Genomic DNA, 25,244 nt, shown 5'->3' with positions numbered 1-25,244 from the left:
GATGGGATTGAGGGAGCAGGTAGTGGGTTTGAGTTTGTAGACAGTCGTGGTGAGGGAGGAGGGAGAGACAGGGTCGAAGGAGTATAGGGGGTGATGTGTGGGGGCTGGGTCATGAGGGAAAGGTGATGTGGGGGTAGCTGTGGACGGGGCTGAGGTAGCTGAATGTATCCCCTCGATTTTGGATTTGAGGAAGTCCAACATCTCCTCACAAGTTGGAGTTTGACGGGAGGATGGGCGAGGCATGGGAAGGTGGATGGAGGAGACAGTTTGTGTTGCATTCAGGATAGATGTTGCATTTATATTGCATTCAGGACAGATTTACCAAAAATAGACTTCTGTTTGTCTGTAAGTTTTGAACAATGAGATAGATGACCTGATTGTCAGTAAATGTAATGGCTTAGCCATTATGAGACAGAAGATGATGTTTAGTGGATTAACACTGACAAGTGCTGGAGCTGGGGGACTGAGCCCCTCCAGTGGATTTAGAATGGGGGAGAATTCTGTATCTGGAGTCCCATCAATTAGGAACATCTGAAAATTAAGGAGAAATAAATCTACTTGCCACAAACTGAAATCTATGAGCACTGAAATTTTAGTTGTTAATACATCAGGATCTGCATTAGAATAAAATAGTGTTCCTTAAATTTGATAAAGTGCCTTTCACATCGAAAGGATGTTTCAAAGCACTTCAGAGAATTTACTGTAAAGTGCACTACCTGTATACTTTGTAGTTGTATGTGGCAGACATCATCAACATCCTACAAACAGCCATGAATTGAGTGACTAATTTTATCTGGGGGATTAGTGGCTAGAACACCAGGAAAAACTCTTTTTGAATTTTGAATTGTGTGTCCATCTAACAGGACTGTTTAAAATATCAACCAAAGGATAGCATGTCCTACACTACGGCATGCTGACAGTACTGCATTGGTTTCAGTATACACTGTAAGTTCAAAGTCCTGTTGTAAAATAAATAAATAAAATTCCTGAAAGCTGGTTTTAATGCAAAACAGTGACTGGAAGCCTCTTTCCCAATTATAGATGTTTCTGGGAATTTACCTAATCTTGCAATAGGAACATGCAATGCATGTCAAGCTGTCAGTTGGACTGAGTTTGTAGCTTTCTCCTCTTTGGCAGATAATTGTGGATTTAAGTCTTAATAGTGATAAAAAATTGGAAATCGAGGATAGGTTAAATAAGAAAATGAAATGCTAAATTGACTGACCCAAAAAGCCCAACCAAAAGAGCAAAGAATTTTAAATGTTAAAGAACTCTTCAAAAGCGAGATCCATCCTCTGCCTAGAATTCAAATCTCTGGTTCAGTCACAGTTAACCGGAGCCATACTGGCAACTTAATATTGCTGAAATCTTTTTCAGATCTGCTTAATAAATATGACTAGATGGAAAAGAATTCACTAGCTGCCTGTTTTCCTGATGGAAATTATTGATTTCTGCACAGCAGCATCTCTCCCCAAACTAGCAGAATGGTTACTTTTTGATAAAGAGTAGATGATGCACAATCATGTTTCTGGCTAGTTCTGCAGTTTAAAATGTAATTGCTGGCAGTCGCTTTTCCTCAACATCAACTGATTTTCCTTTAATATTTTCAGCTGATGTTTCTACACCCAGGGTACTTGCAAGGACAACAGGGGAACACCAATAAACCTTGAATTAACATTGCCCACATTTCAGGCCATCAGTTAATGTCTTCTAAAAGGCATAGTGATCAGAATTCTTTGTTATTTACAATAATAAGTATTGCAATACTTTACTTACAAGCAACGAACCCCAGTTGACAAGAAATTCCTTTGTTACAATCTGGGGCCGGAACACCTGGAAAACAGATTGTTTATAATGCACAATTTTAGCATCACTATTAAAGAATTTTGGCAGCACCAACTCTCAACTCTCCTGAATATTCTTAATATCATGCAATCCTGAACTTTCGTGGTTAGAGCACTCGCCTCGTAAACAAGAGGACCTGGGTTTGATTCCTGGGCAGGGCGAAACGCTGAGCAAGGATCCTTACTCCAAACGCCTCTGTTTACCTAACAGTAAGTAGGAACCCGGCTGTTAGTCGATTGGCGGATGGCTTTTCTGGGGGTGATATTCCCTTAAAAAAATAATAATAATTTGGTCACTCAAGCCACAACTGTTTGTGGGACACTGCTGTGTGCACTTGGCTGCCGCATTTCGCCCATAAAATATACAGTCAATTCCCTTTATGGTACATTCTGTGAAGCACTTTGACACGTCTAGAAGATGTGAAAAGTGCTATATCAAATGCAAGGATTATTATTATAGCTGGAGAATTTACTAAAACCATTTCTGACAAAAGGACTGAGAGAAGCAGTGGGTTAGCACACTGAGCTTATATTCTGGTTTGAATTCACTGCAGACAGTTGGGATCAGTTCTATTTTTTTTGCTGAGTGTAAGATTATTTTGTTCATTTGGGTGGTCTGATACATGCGAAAACTGTCACTATTCTTAAGAGTATCCAAATCAGATAGAGTTCCACATTCTGCTGTGCGCAATTAGCTGCCCACAAAATACGCAGTCATTCCACTTTACAGGATATCCTGTGAAGCGCTTTGGGACGTCTCAGCAATGTGATAAAGCGCTATATCAAGTGCAAGGATTATTATTATTATTATTATTGTTGTTGTTGTATGCCACCGACACATGGCAATGTTCCTGTATCTGGAATGGAATGTGCACCCTGATTACCCAATTCCAGAGAGTATTAGACGTAGCTTGGCTTGGGGAACCTACTGTGTGGTGTTGATTTAACCAGTTAAAACCACATTGAGAGCACTGTCTGTTAAAGTATCAGCTACTTGCCCAGTTAGGACCACCCTACCCATTAGAACTTTGGCTTGCAGCGTTAACAGAACTGAATGAGGCAAATCCCTGTCCGCAATGGTGTAAGTCTTAAATTAAGTGAATTTGGATTGGATTCTCACGAGCAACAGTCCACAATACACAATGGCACAAATGTAGACACTACATTGCCATTTTTTTCAGGAATCCTTCAAAAAATAGCTGATTGGGCTATTTCACACAGTGTGATCAAAAGATACATTGCTGGCAAAGCAGATGAAACATGTCAATGTACTTGAACTGTTTTATACTTGATGTTTGAATGTTGAGAGCAAAAGTAAAACAGAGAAATATAAATTATCCCACATGATATTCCTAACTTATCGAACATAAAATTCACCCAATCCCTGCCCCCACACCCCTTGATAAAAATATTGACACAAGAGGATAAGTTACCAAGAAAAGTCACAAAGTGCACAATATGCCTAGATCTTTCAATAGTAAACACATCCTCGGTGTTATATTACAATTACAGGTGCAAGAACATCTGGAACTAGTACCTATAATATTTAAAATATTAGTTTGGGCACAGACTAAAATAAACTGTTTACAGGACTTTTTTTTAAAATGGTCACCGAGTTCAAAGCAACTCAGAAGAAACAAGGTCTGAAATGTTTTCTTTTGGAAAGAGACGGTCTCAATTGCATCCTACCTTCCATGAATATTTTCCAAAACATATCATTTCCTGCTATTATTTTTGGTATTCATTCAAGCCAGTGGAAATACCTTAGGCTTTACATAGCTGTTCTAATGTGTGGGCACAAAGCACTTTGAGCAGCCACTGCAAAGAAACAGTTTCAAACGTTTTTGCCTTGAAGATTTCTAAAGTGTAAACCTGAAAGGTTTAGTGTACATTTGCTCACTGGAATTCAATATCTCCTTTTCTTGATTGCAACCATATTTTCTTTTTTTTTAAAATTTCACGCTCAGCAAGATGAAGGATGTTGGTGCTGGGAAATTTTTCTATTTCAGGCACTGGTGTATAAATTGTAGACGACTGAAAGAACTGAGAGTATCAGACTCCCAAGGTCAGGAATAGCACATCCAGCTGCAAAACAATCTTTGCTGCCCAACATTCTGCCTTTGCCCCAACCTCAAAAGAGCACGCCTTACTGCACCAGTATTACATTTCCATTCTCCACATCATTCATCTTTTTGGCATGAGTTGGATTGCCAAATTTAATGTAAAATTAGGTGTAGTTCTGTGGTATAGAAGTACTGGAGACTATAGGTTGTCACTGGCCAGGAGGCAGGGAGATTTCCAATCTCAGTCTGGGCCATTCAACCAGAATTTGTCACAGGGGCAATTACATACCAATCGTTATTTTGCCTTTTTTATATCAATATGTTGGTCATAAGCACATGCAGATAATGAATCTGTGGCAAGCAAGTCTTTGATAATTTAATCCAGTTCATTCTCACTCAGCCATCAAATGAATGCCCTTTAAAGGTTAGATAACTATGAAGGAGTAGACACACATGACTAAGCCAGTGCTGTCAGTTCCAATACTGCTGCAGTATTTCACAAAATAATCAGTTTAACACCGGATAAAGTCAAAGATCAACTAGTGACTTGTACCTATAATTAGAGAGTATAAAACAAACAAAATTTCATATCGCCAATGAACCAAGAGTTTACTCAGTGCATAGAACCATAGAAATGTATGTCTCACAAGAAGGCCATTTGGCCCCTCGTGTCTGTGTCAGCTCCCTCAAGAGCAATCCTTTCAGTCCTGGTTACCTGTCCTTTTCATATACCCTTGTGGTTGACTCTTTTTAAGGCATTTGTCTAGTTCCATCTTGAAGGCCAATATGGATTCTGCTTAGCCACCACTCATGTACGTATAGAGTATAGATCCAACACACTCTTTTTCCTTTCCCTTATCCTCATTGAGATTGAAGTGCTATTTATTATCTATAGCTATTGTGTGGATTGAATTCTAATTAGGCACAAATATTTCTCTATAAATAGTAAACAGAATATGATAACTCTAATTGAACTGAAATTAAGACTACATTACATTGTCTTCTACTTCATCTCATTCTTTCCCAGAAGTTCTCTCAGTCTTCCCTTCCTTCTACAATCCACAAACATTTAAAACCCAAACTAGGTATCAATCTAACCACATCTTGTTTTCTCTACTATCCTTTTCAACCTTGACGTCATGCTACATTATGGAGCTTGGGGGCTGTACAATAAAATAGGCAGTGTATCACACTATAATCTATAGACATGGTCATGACATGTTAAGCGGGATTTGAATGTGGGGAGGGAGGGGGCAAGGTGGAGGGATTGAGGGAAAGAGTTCCAGAGTATCGGGGCATAGTGGCTGAAGGCACGGCCACCGATTGTGGAGCAGAGGGGACGAGGGACAAACAGGTGGCTGAAGCCAGCAGGGGGGAGGCAACTGGTGGAGTAGTGGGTAAACAGATCAGATAGGCGTGAGGACATGAAGGCATTTTGAAAACAAGTGAGAGGATCTTGAAATCGATCCGTTTGGTAATTGGAACTGGTGGAGCCTGGCGAGGACTGGTGTGATGGGGAGACCAACAAGGAGGATATTGGAATAGTCCAGCCGGGAAGTGACAAAAGCATGGACATAAACTAGACAGTGTACCACACTGTAAACTATGCTATATAAGGCGCTATATCAAATGCAAGGAATATTATTATTCAGCTAGGCTTTTCCAATAAATAAAAAATTACCTGAGCTGTCACAAGATGAAGAACTACAGGCATCATAGGAAGGCACATCTTCAAATGTTTGGCTTGAACAGTTGATGGATGTTTACGTCCAGCAACACTGGAGAGTGCAGAAATAATACCACCTATTGAAAAAAAAACTTTTGTAAGTCAAATTATCCTAGTTGCATGGACACGGTGGATATATACTGTTTTCGATGAAAATGGTTGAGAATTAAGCACTCAGAAACATGTTCATTGCAATACAATACATTACAGTGCATCAGCCTGATTCAATTGGCTTGCCTCTGTCAGAAAATTCTGGGTTCAAGCCACGATTAGGGACTTTAAACTCACGTAGTCCAGACTGACACTCCAGGACAGGGCTGAGAGAACACTAGCATTATTGGAGGTCCTTTGGATGGGTTCCCGCATGTGTTAGACCAAAAAAAAATTCCCACTCAGCTTCTGTTAACTCTGAAAGCCAAAGCCCTAATGGGTTGAGTGGACAAGTTGGACAGGAAAAATACAATTTACATTTATATAGTACCTGTCATATCGGAAGACGTCTCAAAAGCGCTTCATATTACTAAATAGGCACCGTAACTTGGAGTAGGAGCCAAGTGGGTGGGGAGGGGAAAGATGTCTGAAAGTGTAGTTAAAGAAGTATGTTTTCAGATGTGCCTTGAAAGACAGGAGGGAATGAGCCTGAGGGCCTCTGAGTCCGACCAATTCCTCATTAGTGCAGTTCATTTCTTTGCTAATAGGCTGCAAGTCTAAAATATTATTATATAAACACTCTAATGTTAACAAGAAGTGCATTCATATCAATTATATTAACCTACATTTACAAAATAAGTCAATTGCAAGTTCTCTGGCTGTAAAGTGAAAAAGAAGTTTTTAGTTGCCCAATTATTGCATCAGTCAATCGCTCCATAAGTATCCAGTGTTCATTACCATTCAGTAGATGGTGAGATGTGGAAATTATTCATTAGCAATTGTCTGACAATATGCGGGCAAATTCTGACAGTCTTTCCACAGTCATTCATTGCACATATAGTATAATACGTTATAGAAAAATATTAAATTTAATCGGAAGCACTGTCATCTTGGGTCACCAATTATCGTTCTTTTCACAATGCAAGTGGATACAGGAACCAAGCAATGAATTGAAGGATACATTTTACATTAAACTAGTCCGAATGTCACTTCTAATTAACCATTTGAAGACAGAGCCTTCTGAACTAAGCGGAAGATATCATGTAACATCTGTAAGTTCTCTAAATTCTAATGAATCAATGTCATACAGTAGAAGAATTCACGTAATGTAAAGGTCAGTGAAGAGCTGGGTTAATAATATTTATTTGGATTAAGATAATAACAATAATAATTATTGGAGTTTGACATAGCACCTTATCACATCTTCGAGATGTCTCAAAGCGCTTCACAGACTATACTGTAAAGTGAATTGACTATATTTTACGGGCGAAATGCGGCAGCCAATTGCGCAGAGCAGTGTCCCACAAACAGTTGTGGATTGAGTGATCAATTTATTATTTTATTATGTATTATTATTTATTAAGTATTATTTTTATTTATTATTATTTAAGATATTCTATTGAATACAAAAAAGGCATAGATGCTTCATTGAGTAAATGCGTCATGTGTGGTGTTACTGAGCTATAGAAGTCAAGCTAAAAGTTGTCAGGAGCCTGGCATGTGAATTGAGAAATATACAGTCCAGGGGAGCTTTAAAAGTCCATTAAAACATTTACCCTAAATAACTGTAAAAAGTGTAACGAATAAACCAATTTCTTTACTCCCTCAATGATCCCAGTTCTCTTCTTTACGGCACCTGTTTCTCACTCAAGAAAACCTCACCCACACATAATTATTTTCTGTGCGCTTTAGGAACCACATTGTATTTATTTAAAATTCACAAAGCACAGTGGCGAGTAATCGACCTGTGTAAATCCTAGACCAGGGATTGGGAACAAGGAAGCAGTTATCTCATTCTCAATTTATCTGGTTTTCTGCAATCAGTTATAGGAATAAATATCATCACACTGTTAACTGCTACAATAGCAGGGTAAGAGGTAGAAGCGAATCTGACAACTCCAGCTCCCCACTCTGGAGCAGTGGAAAGCAGATGGATAGAAACTAAAAAAAATCTTGATTCAACATTTCATAGCACAGGTTCCCAGTGATATGTGAGGGTTGTGCCTGGACATTGTCCTTTGGGACCGTGCTAAGAAGGGGTGAAGGAGACTGGTCATCCTTGACTCTCTTCAAGAATAGTAAAGTCCAATGCAGATTAAACTTTTGATGTGGTTAAGATGTGTGTAAATTCAGTTCTTCTTCATAATTCTGAGCTCCTGGGCATGCAGCAGAAGGCTTTTCTTCATCCCATTTGTAAAGTCCAGCTGTGACGCCTGATGTGGTCATGTAACCTGCTGACTGACATTCACTGTTTAGACTCATAAATTAAAGATAGCCACTTTTGGAGAGTAATTGACACCCATTTTGCCCACAAAATATACAGTCAATTCACTTTACGGTATATTCTGTAAAGTGTTTTGAATGCCTATAATCAAATGCAAGGATTATTATTATTATACAACGATATGCCAGCATTTCTTAGTGCCATCAGGAGAAGAGAAGAGAAAACTGAGAAGGGGGAAAAAATAACAGCGGCAGATGTTTTGAAAATAAAATTACAAATATACTTAAAAAGTTGATGATGTGGATGAGTTGGCCTGTTCCATATATAGGGGAGGGAGGGAGCAGGAGTCAAATAAATGGTTTTGGAAAATGACAATTGTATTTGTGGGAGACACTGCCACTTGACCTGACATCATCAAAAGCAAGTTACTCACAAAAAAAAACTAAAATCATGGAGCAGAAAATGGAAGAAACATTTATATTTAATTTAAAACATCAGTGGAATTTTCTTTTCCATACAGGATCACAAAGAATTTACACAACTGGGCTTCATAAATATACTTTTGGAGTTGTTTCCCTTGGGTAAATTCCCATTTTAAATTATCCATGTTCTAAGGCATTTCAGTAGATTTATTCCAGGACATTTGTTGGTAGAATACTTTTCAGTGTGAATGGCTCATTTACCATTCACACTGAAAAGTGAAGCCGACAAAATCTCAGTAAGTCAGTGACTTGCAGTTTAAACAAACAAATAAATCATACCAATCGCTGAAAAATATTATCCTAGCCTTTCAACTTTACAAGCAAGGAAATGGCATGCAACAATCTGCAGTGTCCTGTATGCAGTGGTTTAAATATCAAATAAAACTACTGTGATGTTACATTGTGTTGATCCATACTCTCATCTTTGCCTTGCCATCATTAAATATTAGTGTAAATGTGCAGATGTTAAACATTTTGACTTGTTATAACACCCTTCTTTATAGCACAGATTTGGTTATAAGCTTGATTCCACTGTGGACTCCATCACTGCATGTGGAAGTAGCTGGCCTGCTCACTAAAATTGCCGACTTAAGTGCTCCGAGACGCTTTCCCTCGTGAAGGACGCTATGTTAATGCAAGTTATTAGGTAACCAATGTCAGATGCACAACAAATAGGAAATGATATCAGCGGTAACAGGATAACATGGAAGTCAACCATTTTTCTTTTATCACGGAACCAGCCTTGACGGGAGAAAGCCAGTCAGCTGCCCAATGAAGCTGCCCTATCCTGCTTCATTATTTTATGGACCCATTGAACAAGGTTCCATTGTATATTGTTATTAAGTTGTTAACTGTCATCTAATCTGTAGCTGTACACTGAGAACCTTATAGAGACTTGGGTTGATTCACCTTTAACAAAACTCCCGACAAAAGTGGCACTCAGCACTAGTGTGAACAGCTCACAACTAGAACTAAACTGGGAGGAGTTTCAGACACCGGGGTTTAAAAAAATACACCTCCTCATGAAAGCAACAGTAGCATCTCAGCACAGGAAAAAGGATCTCACATCAACTTTCAGGAAAACCCATGCTGACTCACAGGACTTCACCTAGGATCCCAAATTACCTTGGAACTCAGGTCTCACAAATACTCATGACATACTTTGGTTTCCCTTCTGAGGCGCAGCTTAAGCCTTGAGGCACTTTTTCCATTGACCGGTGCTAGCAACTCTATTGATTTCCTAATTGCCACTTTTTCAACCTAATTATTTCTTCAGTTTCAACAATGACAAGCAGCAACAGCAACAGAAAAAATAATCCTTGGTTTCATATAGTGCCTTTCACGTCATTAAGACTTTAGAAATTGTTCCACCAGGAATTCATGTTAAATGTGATGAGTGTGTATTTGTAAGTGAATGTGGCAGCCAATTTGCACACAGGAATGTCCCACAAACAACCATGAAGTGAATGAGCAATTTTATCTATTCGGGATTGTTGGCCAGGACACTGGAAGAAACGGTTTAACATCTCATCTGAAGGATAGCATCTCTGACAAAGCAGGCATCCCCAGCGCTGTCAGCCGAGAAATTGACATTCTACATGAGAAATGGAAGATAGGTAAAACTTTCAATCAAATGTAAAATCTCATCCCCATGTAAGTGCTTATTGATGCTTTTGTTTTTATATTTAAAAAAATGCTAGAATTTTTTCTCTTAATAAGAAAAGAAATACATTTCTTCCAGCAGATAATTTTAATCAATTCCTGGAAGAACTACATTAACGGAACAAAACAAAAACGTTAGCCTCTCACCTTTACCAATTGCCAGCTGAAGTATTTAATTAAAATGGAGTCTCCAATTCTAGATATGAAAAATTCATGAAGAATTGAATATTTCTGCATGTATTCAAGAAATCTTATTTTCTTAAACTGTCAAGGGTCTTAGCACCTGAAGTGAAAACACGGTGACTAAACTGTACTGCTGCACATTTCATGTCATTTGGTCAATTTACCTATGATTCCTGGCAGTTCCTGTACGATGTGACAGATTAGGAGATCCAGACATTTTGACATGTATTCATTGCTGTTTTGTTGTTCCTTCCCTTGTGTGGCTTTTCTGCTGTCTCTTTCAATATACATCACAAGTCTGGAATTTAAAAAAACAGAGGTGATTAGTGCCATCTTCAATACTTGAAATATGTTACCCTTGAGGGGTTTCTCATTACAATTTTCACTATTTTTAGGTCAAGATTATCCAACTCTGTTCTGTCATGATCATCCAACACATAAACACCGGGTTACGATGTATATGAATTGTAAAATACCTACACGTCGACTGCATATTTTTCTCAATAAACTTGCATTTATAGTACCACAATCATTATTCCATAACGGTTAACGCCATAACACATCAATGATATGTTGTGCACAGATGGTTGCCATCTACAGGCATTCAATGCTGGCACCCAAACAAATCTTGACAGAGCGACTGAAATCCATCTCCTCTTTGGTGGGTGAGGGGGGAGAGGAGAGGTAAGCAGGGTCTCCTTAGAGCTGAACTGGTTATGAGATGTCAGGATGGACTCTGTGGTTTCAGTAGTCTATCTCCTGAGCCAGGCAGGTCTGCAGTACTCTAGGGGCACTGCCGATAACAGTCCAGCCTGTCTCACTCACAAGCAGGTCATGAAAGTTAGTTGAGACTAGGACACTGAACTCATACTTAAAGCAGCTTGATGCTGTGATGGTGGAACAACAGGATGGGTGTTCTGAAGGATGAGATCAGGTGGGTCGAAGGGCCTTCTTTATCTGATCCAATCTTGTGATCTTGTGAAATACACAGATATTACACTTGACAGCAATTGCTTGTGAAGCAATTGCAGACATTTCAACATTTTGAGTGCTATATCAAACACAAGGATTATTATTACATGAAAAATATCTCTTCGACCATGCCAAGAATCACTTCCTCTCTCTTGGTATCAAGCCCCATCTCTGTAAAGCACTCTGAGACTCTACTTTAAGTGAAGTGCCCTATAGTGTGCTAAAGTTGTTGTTATATTGACAACATATCAACTAGTTCAAATGCAACAGTGCTCAATATCAATGTGAGTAATCCATTATGTAATCAATATGTCATTGTGACCACGAAGGTGCTTGTTATATTCTGAAGATTAAAAAAAAATTGCAAGCACATGCAATAAAGGAAGAACATTTTGATTTTTGAATCAATCACTTTTCCATGATGGGTTTTTAGCTTTAAAGATCCGAATACAAAAATAAAATAGTAATTGAAGTGTAGTCAACTTGTGAGAAGTAATTATTGGTAAGAATTGTATTTATAAGGGAGAGTGCTGGTAGGTGGCAACAATACTCAGAAAAAGATAACGTTTGCGGGGGGTGAAACTGTTGTAGAGAAGCACAGGGCATAAGGCCAAAACAAGACGAAAGGAAATACACTAAATGCTCCTACTGTCTGCTTAAAATAAAAACACTGGTTTCACTACGTTTTAGCAAGCAACAACTGGAAAAAAAACAAAAATGAGCAGAGTGTACTCCAGTAACATATTGTGTATCCATTTGGTCTTTCAAATCTTGATAAACAGCATCATGGGATTTACACTATATTTGTCAAATTGGGAAAAAATAATATGAGACATCTCAAAAGTAAGATCAGTATTATTCACCAGAACTCCAATCTTTCGAATGTGATTGACAGATGTTGCTTTAATCTTTTTAATCAGAGATCTTATTGAGTTGAATTTTAATATGGTGAACAAAGTTATGTCAATTCAAGCTTACATTAATTGCATACCAAAACACCATCAATTGTCACATTATACAGCCAATAGTCACAACCCATGAAACTTCCATTCAATTTGACCTTTAATTTACAGTAACAATAGCAAAGACAACATAATTTCTCTCCACAAATATTCAGTCCTTTTTAATCCTAAAATACTTTTACCTATTTCAGGAAATATAGTTTTTGTTTAAATTCCACTAGATATCTATTTAATTCATGCAATGAAATGTAGTACCAGACAATTTATCATATCAAAGTGTTGGAACTTGTTCCATTTGCAAATGAGTTTCACATTGATGTTGCCACTTTCCCACAGAGCTAATAATATCAGCCAATATTTGGACCATCTCCAAGGCCAAATAAAACATATGAAGCAATTGTGAACAAGCTCATACTCCTACGATCCCTATTGCATCAACTTGCAACTATATTTTCACCTAATCTTTCATGTAAAAGAATGTCTTGTGTAGTGGTAGACACCAGGTAAAGAAATAAGAAATTAAAGATGTTGAAGAAAGAAAGAGTTGAGGAGCTGTGTATGATTTAGGAGGTTTTGAAGGCAGAGAGAAAGGTAGCAAAGCAAAGTGTTTTTGGAAAAGAGATCTTGATCATGGACTAGCCATTTTGTGCATAGTAAGGTCCCACAAACATGAGGTGACTGAGCAATTTATTTGGAGGATTATTGGCCAGGACACTGGGAGAAATGACAGTCTTTTCTTGAACACTGTCCACCTGAAGACAGGCTGATGTTACAAATAATCAGTAAAAAGAAGAATTCAAAAAAGCATTGAGCTTCAGCTTTGACAAGGTTGGTTTATGCGCCTTGTCAATATGTCTCTTGCTCATTCTGCCAGAGATGTCTGCTGATTGTATTTTTAATTAAGTTTGAAAATTTTCTCCATCTGTCAGTCAAGCAGTTGTTTTGATTTAAAAACAAGCTCAGAGACCTTTGCTTGGATGTAATAATAATCCTTGCATTTGATATAGCACCTTATTATGTCTTTGAGAAGTCTCAAAGGACTTCACAGAATATAATGTAAAGTGAACTGACTGTGTATTTTGTGGGTGAAACGCAGCAGCCAATTGCGCACAGCAGTGTCCCACAAACAGTCGTGGATTGAGTGACCAAATTATTACTGTTTTTGTTTCCTTGAGGGATTATTATCAGGTTTGTGGAGTAAGGAAACTTGCCCAAGGTTTCGCCCTGTCGGGAATCAAACCCGGGTCTCTTGCTTGGATTGAAGTGACCAATTTATTATTATTTGAAGGAATTATTACCCCCAGAAAAGCGTTCCACCAATCTACTAACAACCGGGTTTCTACTTACTGCTTGCTAGGTAAACAGAGGGATTAAGGAAACTTGCCCAACATTTCGCCCTACCGGGCAGGAGAAGACTAAATGCAGTATTCAAAACCAGCAACACAACTACAAAAGTACAATATGCAGAGCAGCAGTCCCTATAGTATCACTATACATTGACATTATAGTTTCTCTCTCTGCTGCTCGTTGTTCACTATAGGGCACAATGCTGCTGCTCAACTAACAGATTCTGATATTCTATCTGTGATAACTGATCATGGCCAAATTTGGGGCAGTGAATTTCATATATGACAATCGTCATCCTTTGGGTGTTCTGCAAATGCAATTTGTGTCTGTGAAACCAAGCAATACTTCGTTTCAAGGGGAATAAATTTCCAATCCATCAAAGCATACTTTCCAAACACCATCTGTGTCATGAGAACTACTGTGGAATCTACTGTGTATATAGTGAAGAGGACCATAAAAGCTCACAAGAGGTTTGAATGAAGAAAGCTTTTCAGCCCATTTGATCTTGTCCTTTTCATAAAACCAAACACACCAACTTACCATGAAAGAATCAGGATGTAATTCTACGGGCACGGGCGAAGTTGCAGAGGCGGGGGAAGGCAGAGCGGGTCATGGCAGAGGATCTGCTGATGTCAGGACAGCAGTGGTCCTGGAGTCAAGGGTGGAGGCAGAGAGGTAGAGTTGGGTGTCATCCACATACATGTGGAAGTTAACCCCATGTCTGCAGATGATGTCACCAAGAGGGAGCATGGACATGTTGAAGAATAGAGGACCAAGCTCAGAGCCCTGAGAAACTCCACACGAGACGGTTCGGGGGCTTGAGGAGAAGCCATTTGTGGAGCCAAAATGGAGACAGTGTGAGAGGTAGAATGCAAGGACAGAACCATGAAAGTTGAAGTGAAAGGCGGTGGAGGAGGATAGAGTGGTCAACGCTATCAAAGGGAGCAGAGAGTCAAGGAGGGCGAGGAGACAGAGGAAGCCCTGGTAACAGATGGACGGAATGTAATTTGTCACTTTGACCAAGGCTGTTTCTGTGTTGTGAGTAGCAAGAAAATCTGATTGGAGGGGTTCGTGAAGGGAATGGCAGGAGAGGAAAGAGCGAAGTTTGGAAGCAACAATTTGCTTGAGGACCTTAGAAAGGAAAGGGAGGTTGGAGATGGAGCTGTAATTTGAGAGCAAGGATGGGTCCAAGGAACCTTTTTTGAGGATGGGGTGATGATGGCTGTTTTTAAGGGGTGAGAATGGTGCCAGTAGACAGGGAGAAGTTTATAATGTCTGTGAGCAGTGGGTGGGAGGAGGTGACAGTTGTTGGTGGAAAAGAGGTTGTCCTTGGCCTCCAAGATTATATTGGAATAGAAGGACGATTTAGCAGAGGATCTGCTGATGGACTGTTAAATTAGATTTGAGCCAGGTGCGTTCAGCAGCACGCACACCTTTGCCTTGAGGGAGCGGAGGTGGCTGGTGTGCTAGGGCAACTTGCGAGTGTAGGAGGTGAGGGAGGCCACGGCATCGAGAGTGGCAGAGCGGGAGTTGTGGAGGAAAGTGACCAAGGAGGATAAGTCATTATGGGAGTGGGGAGAGATTTTTTTCCAGGGCAGTAGGAGATGGAGGTGGGTTGTGTGGTGGTGGGGAGAGGGATTGAGGAGTTAAGGGAAATTAAGTAATGGTCTGAGCTGGCTTTGTCGGTGATGGTGAGGTGTGAGACACTGAGGTAATCACCAGATTAAGCAAGTAGCTACGGACGTAGGTGGCAGAGTGGATGTGGAGGGAGAGATTGGAAGAGTAGAGAAGAGAAATCAGAGGAAACATTCATAATGTTAAAAAGTGGTCTTGTCACATAGCTTGCTACAAACCACAGGGGAGTGATCTCAGTTAAATTTGTAACCACTGGATTTACTGCATGGTGTAAATCGCACTTTTCCTGAAACTGCTATCTCTAGATTGTGTAAGAGCAACCTCCAGTAACATTCGCAATGGCTCTATCTCTCATTTATCCTGCATGTTTGCCAACCAAACATGCAGTATACACAGTATAAATGAAGCACAAAATTACTTGGCAAATTAGATTTAATTTATTAATGATTCATTGTTTTAGAATAAACTTTCTGTGGAATTTTATGTAGCATTAGTTGGTGGCAGCTGTTTTATGTTGCAAACCAGTTTTTATTATGACAGCATTTCATTTCAACTTATTTTATTTCTGCATCTTACTTCCATTTGGTGACAAATCTCGAAGTTGCTGAATTGTGCTGGGAACATTCTGATGTCTCAGAAAGTGGCTACTCATCATATAAGGTTAGACCCATTAGCCTATCCACATAAGAGCTACAGACCCTTTAGCCTGACCTCATATCAACAACAGACACATTAACCTATCCATATATCAACTACAGATCCTTTATGCCTGACTTTATATCAACCAGAGACACATTAGCCTGACTGCGCATTGCCCTCAATAATTGGAAACATGATGGAATCAATCGTCAGAAAGGAAATGAACATTACCTGGATAATTTTTTGGGGGCAGCTGAGTGTTTGACACATGCAGAAACCCATCACCATGCTTAAGAGTATCCAAACCCAACTGAGAATTCCATGCATCCCACCTACACATGGGAATCCCAGAGATAGATTGTTGGAATGGAACGTGCCCTCTCTCCCTGGAGGGACACATCCTGCTTACCGAATTCCAGAACAAATTAGGTGCAGGTTGACAAGAGCTACTGCTTGGGGACCCCAGAATGTGGGTTGGAGTACTGCTGGAGTCTTAACCAGCTAAAACCGTATAGTTTGCTAAATCAAAAGCATTGTCGGGCAAGCTTTCCCACTGCTTGTCCAGCTGGGACCACTCTACCCATTAGGGCTTTGGCTTGCAGGGTTTACAGGAGCTGAGTGGGAGGATTCCCTGCTCCCAATAATAATAATAATAATCCTTGCATTTGATATAGCGCTTTTCACGTCGGGAGGACGTCCCAAAGCGCTTCACAGAACACTCTGTAAAGTGAATTGACTGTATATTTGTGGGCGAACGCGGCGCCAATTGCGCACAGCAACGTCCCACAAACAGTCGTAGATTGAAAATGACCAATTTATTATTGTTTTTGGTTTTGGAGGGATTATTATTAGGCTCTGTGTGGAGTAAGGAAACTTGCCCAAGGTTTCGCCCTCTGCCTGGAATTGAACTCAGGTCTCTATTTGCAAAGCGAGTGCTCTAACCACTGAGCTACAAGACTCCAGTGACTGGAATGCCCTTCCAGTATATCTTATTATTATTATTATGGCCTTCCATGTCCTACCAACGAGCCAGACTTTATCATCAGCATTGCCCTGGAATACTGTGGAACCGCCTGGCTCAGGAACCGGACTACTGAGGCAATCAGAGAGGGTTGACTTGATTCTGACATTCTGTTGCTAAACATATCACATTGGAACGAGTTTAGCTACAAGGAGACCCCACTTAACTCCCCCCTCCAGGAGGATAAAAGTAATCTAAATAATGACAGCCAGCATGGGTTCAAAAGTCTAACCTTAGACTTTTTGAGCCTGTGACATCTCAAATAGGGCTAACTAGTCATGGTATTCAACCTTCTGAGACCTAGGAATCATTTTAAATCACCAATAATAGAAATACATAAAACTATACCATCTTTCTCTTCCTTCCGCCTCCAAGCTACTCATTAGATTTTTTTAAGAAATGGACAACTCCTATCGATTATCCACAGTATATCTGATTATTTGTCACTGGCCCTTTAAATATACCCATGAAAATGTGACAAGATGCACATTGCCAATCGTTATTCTCGTAATGGGATGGGGAATAAGAGAGAAGGCATTGATATCTAAAACAATATGGAAATGCTGCCAGTAAATATGAATATCAAGCTCTCTGCTGTACCTTTCTTTATACAGTATTCAACATTCTGAACATATTTAGATAATGTCATATTTTATCAATGAGGTGCAAACAAATGTTTCTACAATAATAATCCTTGCATTTGATTTGGCGCCTTATCATGTCTTCGAGACGTCTCAAAGCGCTTCATAGAATATACTGTAAAGTGAATTGACTGTATATTTTGTGAGCGAAACGTGGCAGTCAATTGCACACAGTCATGGATTGAGTGACCGAATTATTATTATTTTTTTATTTTTTGGAAGAGAATATTACCCCTGGAAAAGCGATCCACCAATCAACTAACAACTGGGTTCCTACTTACTGCTAGGTGAACAGTGGTGTGTGGAGTAAGGAAACTTGCCTAACATTTTGCCCTGCCCGGAAATTGAACCCAGGTTCTCTCGCTTGTGAAGCGAGTGCTCTATCCACTAAGCTACAGGACTCCATAATAACTGAAAGCAAATGAATAATTTGGGATTAAAAAATTCAACTGACAGCTCAATAGCTGCATAGTGGAGCACTGAGTCATAATAAAACAGGAAAGTCCCTGAGGTGAAAGGCTTACATGGAATAAACTGATTTAAAGCCATGGTTTTATGGTTTTGGTTTCTACCTCTACGTTCGGTCATAAATATATTCACTCTACTTTGCAGTATATCCCGTGAAGTGCTCTGAGACGTCCTCCTGCCGCGAAAGTGCTATATCAATTGTAAGGATTATTATTTTATTTACCGATGTGCCTCTTACCTTGTCTGGCAACAGAGCAGCAGCATTTCTTTATTGTTCTTTAACACTTCCAATAAGACCAAGAAGGCTTTTGCTCGAATTACTGTGGAAGGACTCTCCAATAAACGGACAATTTTTGTGACAAAATCCTGCAGAAAATGAACAGTTCTTCTGTGAGAAAGCAGGAGCAGTTAATTATGCAGACATAACACTGCTCATTCATAGCTAAAACACATTTTCAATTAAAATGATGATTTTCAGACAATACTCCTGAATATTTTAATATGATTTTTTTGTCCTCAAGATATATGACTCACTGATGTTACTCCAGCAGTTGTTCATTTATTGCCAGACACTTAGACTCACATATGCTGCATTTTCTCTTTTTGTACAATGGAACAGCTCTAACTGAAAAGAAAATCTCAAGCAATGCAGTCTGCCTATGATGCTGCATTGCAAAGTGAAGGTAGGGTGAAATCATAATAAAACATAAAAACATCCCTCGAGCAAGACTTTTAGATGCAATGTTACCTAAGGACTTTATAAATTGCAGATATTACCTTATTCATGCCAAGAAGCTGCAATTGATATGAACAAAATCCAAAACAACAATGCTCTTCCCAATGCAAAATGTAGCACCCCCAAGGCAACCAGGTGTCTGACACCATGCTTGAGTATCCAAACCAGGAAAAGTTCCACATATCCATGCCACTTGCACGTGGATATTACCCTGTGTCTGGAATGTGTACTCTCTCTCCTGAGGGACACAATCTATTTGTCAGAAAGTACTAAGCGCAAGCTGGTGAGAGCCATGGCCCCAGAGTGTATAGTGAGATATTGCTGGTGTTTAACCAGCTAAAGATGCATCACTTGGTACTGTAAACACTGTCTGGCAAGCTTCCCACTGCTTGTCCAGGAAGAACCACTATAACTGTTAAGGCTTTAATTTGCAAGGTTAAGTGGAGCCGAGTGAGAAGAATTCCTGGCCCCAGTGGCTAGTTTGCCCTTCCACGCAGCACACCTAGCCAATGAGTCACCAGGAAGGTCTAGCCTCGGAGATGCTTTGGAGAGGGTTCAGAGAAAATTATTCTGGGACTTAGAACTTAAGAATTAGGAGCAGTAGGCCATTCGAACCTGCCCTGCCATTCAATAAGATCATGGCTGATCTATTCTAACTCCACCTACCCACCTTATCCCCATATCCCTTAATCCTTTTATCTACAAGAAACCTATCAATCTCAGTCTTCAATCTCTCAGACTTGAGGCTCCAATATACAAGAAAGAAATACTGATGCATTTAATAGGAAGCTACCTTTTTCACATGAGGTTAGAAATGAACAGAAGAGTATGGAAGGAAGTAAGGAGTGGGTGGAGACTCATGTGCAGTATAAACCTTGCACATGAGTCTCCATGTGGAGTCCTGTAGCTCAGTGGTTAGAGCACTCGCTTTGCAAGTGAGAGACCTGAGTTCAATTCCAGGCAGAGGGCGAAACCTTGGGCAAGTTTCCTTACTCCACACAGAGCCTAATAATAATCCCTCCAAAACCAAAAACAATAATAAATTGGTCATTTTCAATCTACGACTGTTTGTGGGACATTGCTGTGCGCAATTGGCTGCCGCGTTCACCCACAAATATACAGTCAATTCACTTTACAGTGTGTTCTGTGAAGCGCTTTGGGACGTCCTCCCGACGTGAAAAGCGCTATATCAAATGCAAGGATTATTATTATTATTATTATTATAAACACCAGCACGGACTAGTTGGGCCGAATGACCTGTTTCTTGGCTGCACATTCTACGTAAATCTATGTAAACTTGGTAAGTTTGAGTGGCGAATTGATTCAGGACTGTCAATCCTAAAAGGCATAGAAGATATATAAGTAGGCTATTTGACATAGACTGTGAGCACACAACTACAGGAGGCAAATTTAAATGTAAAAAGCCTGAAGTGAATAGAATAAATTGGTCACACTAAATAGCAGATATGTGTAAAATAAGAATCAATAGGAATTGATTACAATTATTTTCGAAAGGAACTGGCTAACGTTCTGGTTGGAAGCAGGTTTAGATGGAATAGGGATGAAGTATAAATTGAGATGATCAAACAGTTTGCAGTGGCTCCCTGCTGTTGGAGTTAGCAGTAGACAGCAAGCTGGGAATGCAAAGTGGAGAAATAGGGAATGTTAAGTATTTCTGAAATTGCTTGACTACCTTTGCGGATCAGCTAGAATGTGTTAACAGCAATACTGATAGATGTCAGGATACTAGGCTCATTTAATAAACAACTTAATGTATTAATGGAAAAACAGCAGAGTGGAAGGATGAGATCAAATGGGCAAAGTATCTTCTTCATCCAAGCCTACTATGAAATTCCCCCTTCCGCCAACAATATAAAAAGAGTTCCCTGCACAGCACTGAGATCCTCAGATTAAAAAGGTCCATAATATAATATTGCATTATTTAGCAATGATTCTGTAAGGTATCACTGATAAATAATCACTTCTGCAAGGCCTAAGGTTCTTGATGTGGTAGAATTCACCCAGTAGCAGATTTCACAACCTGTTAATGACAGGTCAAACTACTGTCTGAACAGAGACTTTTGCACATCCCCATTCCAGGTGAACCTTCTTGCGATCCTTTGGTCATTTGTGGTCGATGTTGGATGGGTTCTAATGGGTGCTTCTGTGTAATTTGTTAAGAATGTCATTGTGGAACATTCTGTGGAAGCTAGACTTCCCATTTTTGATCATTAGTCAACAAACCAAACTAGAAGCTACACATGTGGATTTCAGAAGTGAAGGCATAATGAGGCTTAGTTCTGTCCCTACAGTCAAATGACCTATAACTTGATAACACTTGCCATCCGGGTTAAGACACTGAATAACCACTGGAAGTGCAGAAGGACTCCTGGAGCCTGTGACCTTTCTCCATCAGGTCGGGTCAGCAGAGAAAAAATGCAACTGATGGATCAAAATGAATCCAAGGCAATTGGTCAGCTGGGTGTCTGACAAATGCGGAACATTACTTAAGAGTATTCAAAACAAGCTGAGATTTCCATGTGTCCCACCTACACATGGAAATCCCAGAGATAGATTGTTGGAATGGAATCTACACTCTTCTTGAAGGGATGCATCCTGCTTACCCAATTCCAGAAAGTATAGGTGCAAGTTGGCAAGAGCCAAGGCTTAGGACCCCAGAGTGTGCAAACAATATCAGATATGAAAATATTTTACAAATATCAACACGCACATACATTTGTGACACAGAAAAACATGGAGGGAATATTAACTAAAAGAAATTATTATTGTGTCATACCTTTTCCTGCACCAATCTTTGCAAGTGCACACCAGATGACAACATTGCAATAAACATAGTCAACATGTACTGTTGAACACGGCTTATTCCAGTCACTAGGGAGTTCAGCACTGCTGTCAAGCCGACCTTGTCAATGACACTTTGAAAGGCACTAGCAGAGTGGCGAGTAATCCTGCACAAAGCCTGCAGGGACAAGAGAAAAATTTATAGATACACTCTAATTAAACGCCAAGTGTATAGCATCATAGAATTTAGGGCTGGAACAAAGGTTTTGTTTAGAAATTCCCATATGGTTCACTTAAATTTTACACCAGCTGATCAATATGTAATAGTCCCTTTAAAATGTTTCAAAAAATATGCACTACTTTATAATGAGAAATTAATTCAACAAGCAGACCAGGAGACCGGCTGGGAATTGAAACTGTTTCCTGCAGCTTTATTTGAATCCATTTGTTTCTAAGCTAGTAGCTTGTTTGTATGTTTTACCCTATTCCTCCCCCCACCCACCCCATCCCATGATAACCCAAGACCTCATTGGTGAAGAAAGCAAGAACAGATTGTGGACAGCGTCAATGCTCTTATATGAACCATTGGATTGAGGTGAGAAGGGGAAATGACAATTTAGCCAAGACAGGCAAAATTTGCCTCTGGAACTTGGGTTTGTATCCAAACCATGGAATGAACAACGTCTCACTTCTGTCTGTAAGATTCCTAAATTTAATGTTTAGACAATCGCAAGTCTGTTCCTAGGATGGAGCATTTTACAACTGAAGACTTTCCTCTTTCGGCCACCTCTCTTGATTATAAGGCCGGAATCCGTTGCAAACCCTTAACTGTCCAATGCCTCAGGACATCCTTCCGATCTGAGAGGTGCAATATAAATGTAATTTTGTTGTTTTTGTCTCTAATTGGACAATCACACTTAGAGAGGCAATAGAAATCCTTGTCATCTACCCCTCCTGACCCCAATCTCCAGCTCAGATCCAAATCCCTAACTGTCCAACACCTTGGGACGTCCTCCCAACGTGAAAGGCACTATACAAATGTAATTTGTTGTTATTGTTGTTACTGTGGGAAATAGATAGATTACGCTAAAGGTTATTCCCTCTGCTTAGCAAATCAGTAAAAAGGGGGCATAAGATCAGGGTTGTCAAGGGAAGCATTAAGTAGAAGGATTGAAGAAATATTTTCTGTTGGAACATGGAATGCTTTTCAACAAGTGGCTAATCGAGCTGTGACCATAACAAAATTTAAAAGTAAATTGGATAAACATTTGAAGTGAAATATAAAAAAATGACACTCCAGTGCAGTGCTGGGTGTGCACTGCATTGTTACAGGTGTTGTCCCCATCTGTTCCCATATGCCTGTTTAGGTGTTCTGACCACCAATCCCACAGATAATATTGGTCATTTATTACATGTTTGATTGTGACACACTGATGTATATAAATTGACTGCCAGTTCACCTACAACATGTCCTACACTTTTAAGTAACTCCCGTGAAGCACTTTAAGATATCCCCCTGACGTGAAAAGCACTATATCAAATACAATTTGGATAGCGTTAGCCAATTTTACTTAAGAACTTATTGGCCAGGCGCCAGGAGAAACTCCCTTGTTTTTTCGAACTGTGCCGTAGAATCTTTAACATGTATCTGAACTGGCAGAAGGGAGCTTGGTTTTCAACACATCATCTGAAGGACCCCACATTCAACAATGCAACGTACCCTCAACACTGTATTGTTGTGTGAGTAGAGACTACACGAGTTCGAAATCCCAAAGCCGGCAGAATTATTTCAGTGACAATGATCTTGTGAGGGAAATCATGTGCTGTAGGTCCAGCTACACTGAGTCAGAGAGTGTTATGAAGCCCTCTTCAGGCATGATTTTCCATCTGGTGAGTTCCATCTCTGTTATGTCATCTGATGAAGGATGATAAGCAAACCCAGTCTCTTCCTCTCACACAAAATAAATGAAAATAATAATAATCCTTGCATTTGATATAGTGCCTTATCAAATTGAGATGTCAGGACATCTCAAAGCATTTCATAGGATTTATTGTAAAGTGTTGTGATTGTATTTCTGTAGCCAAATGCCTCTATACTCAAGAACATCAGCCAGAAAGGTCTGAAAGAAAAGCCTACCAGCCCTCCCATAAGGAGAATGAAGCATAGCAAATGAAGAATTATAGTACCAGGCAAAAAATTATAGTATCCACACGTGAGCTTTTAATACTAAACAAATTAGCCCATTCTACGTTTGTGTACTGATATCTTTCAATAATAGGATTTCAAATAAGCACATTAGGACTTACTGAAATGACTGTCACCCGCAATGAATCCACAGTTGAGTGTGTAAAAAGGTACCAAAGTAACAGACCGATCTCTCCAGTGAGGAATCCTTGAGCAAGAGATGAGTTAGCGGTGCAGACATTCTCCACAATCTTTGCAGCTATGTGATTAGTAACTGGATCTTCCTGCAATAAAGACACCACATCAGATGGGAACCAAGTCTCTATTTTATAACTTTCTTTGGAGAACACATATTTTGTGATATCGTGAAGATGGAGGGGAAGTTGTACACAGAGGAAATGGTAGATTGTCAATAGGAATCAGTGTAGTGCGAGAGGCTAATGTTGAGCTGTTGCATCACCATCTTATTGCAACATAGTGAATGTGTACACGTAATGATTGTAGTGCTCAGCATCTCCTCTGGTTGTCAAAGTAACAGCACTGCTTGAACATCAACATATAGTGAGAACTTGAGCAATATACTGCAGCATTGCAACTCACATTTCTTACAGTAGTTCACACTAGATCAACTCTCGAAGGATCAAATTACAATCTCTTGGTTCACTTGAGGCCTGAAATTTATCACATTTTTAGTCTTAAGACAATTGTTTTAAAATTTAACAGTGCAAAATTTCAGTGAGCTGTATTACATTCAGATTTAATTTGGAAGCTGATTTTTTGCGGAACCATAAATGAATTGTAAAAAATTGGCTTTCAAATTAAGGTAGAAATTAAGAAGGTTATCCATCTGCACAATCTTACATTTTTAACCAATGAATAATAATAATCCTTGCATTTGATATAGCGCTTTTCACATCTTCTAGACGTCTCAAAGCGCTTCACAGAATATGCTGTAAAGTGAATAGACTGTATAAATGGAATCTTGTTGTTGTTGTTGTATAGCACTCCAATTGGTGTGTGGCTGTGATCAGCTAATTGAGTATAGAAACCAAATTGGAGATGTCTCTGGTTTGTACAACTTTGGTTGGAAAATATACAGTGAGGCTGAGAAATATTAGTTAAAAAATACTTTTGCATTTTGGTGTAAAATATATCCCTTTTCTAACTAAAAACCTCTTGAGGCTGTGAACCTTGACAGAGAATAGCTCTAAGCATTCGACCTAGATATAGAAGTTGCCTTGAATTTTATGACTCAAGCTCTGTTGGAAAAGGCCAATTAGGCAGATGCATAAAATGTAGATTATAAAATCTTATGCAGATTATAAAATATGGCAGTATTATAGAAAATCCAGAAAATAAGGCAGAAAATGTAGATTGTTAGTGATACGTTAGTGATATTGCTGAAAATACACGTCAGTGTATTTATAAAGGTATAAAGATAATAATCTTTGTGTGGAGAGACTTTCATTGTCTGTGTTTGATTTGAATCAATAAAGTTTCCA

At 39.4% G+C, this 25,244-nt stretch overlaps 1 protein-coding gene across 1 annotated transcript in view; it reads right to left on the bottom strand.

Moving 5' to 3' along the window:
* ulk4 (unc-51 like kinase 4) overlaps nucleotides 1–25,244 on the bottom strand; it is a 261,176-nt gene that overhangs the window by 131,125 nt on the left and 104,807 nt on the right. Inside the window, exons 20-25 of the mRNA XM_042332045.1 lie at nucleotides 23,865–24,026; nucleotides 21,553–21,735; nucleotides 18,258–18,385; nucleotides 10,499–10,632; nucleotides 5,589–5,710; nucleotides 1,777–1,833 (exon numbers count right to left, since the gene is read on the bottom strand). Coding sequence (XP_042187979.1) covers nucleotides 1,777–1,833; nucleotides 5,589–5,710; nucleotides 10,499–10,632; nucleotides 18,258–18,385; nucleotides 21,553–21,735; nucleotides 23,865–24,026 — 786 coding nt within the window. The remainder of the gene's footprint in view (nucleotides 1–1,776; nucleotides 1,834–5,588; nucleotides 5,711–10,498; nucleotides 10,633–18,257; nucleotides 18,386–21,552; nucleotides 21,736–23,864; nucleotides 24,027–25,244) is intronic.

The sequence above is a fragment of the Callorhinchus milii genome, unplaced genomic scaffold (assembly GCF_018977255.1).
Source record: "Callorhinchus milii isolate IMCB2004 unplaced genomic scaffold, IMCB_Cmil_1.0 Scaffold2, whole genome shotgun sequence".
In the NCBI taxonomy this organism is placed as follows: Eukaryota; Metazoa; Chordata; class Chondrichthyes; order Chimaeriformes; family Callorhinchidae; genus Callorhinchus; species Callorhinchus milii.
Note: the sequence above shows the minus strand (reverse complement) of the source record. Positions and strands in the feature narration are given on the sequence as shown.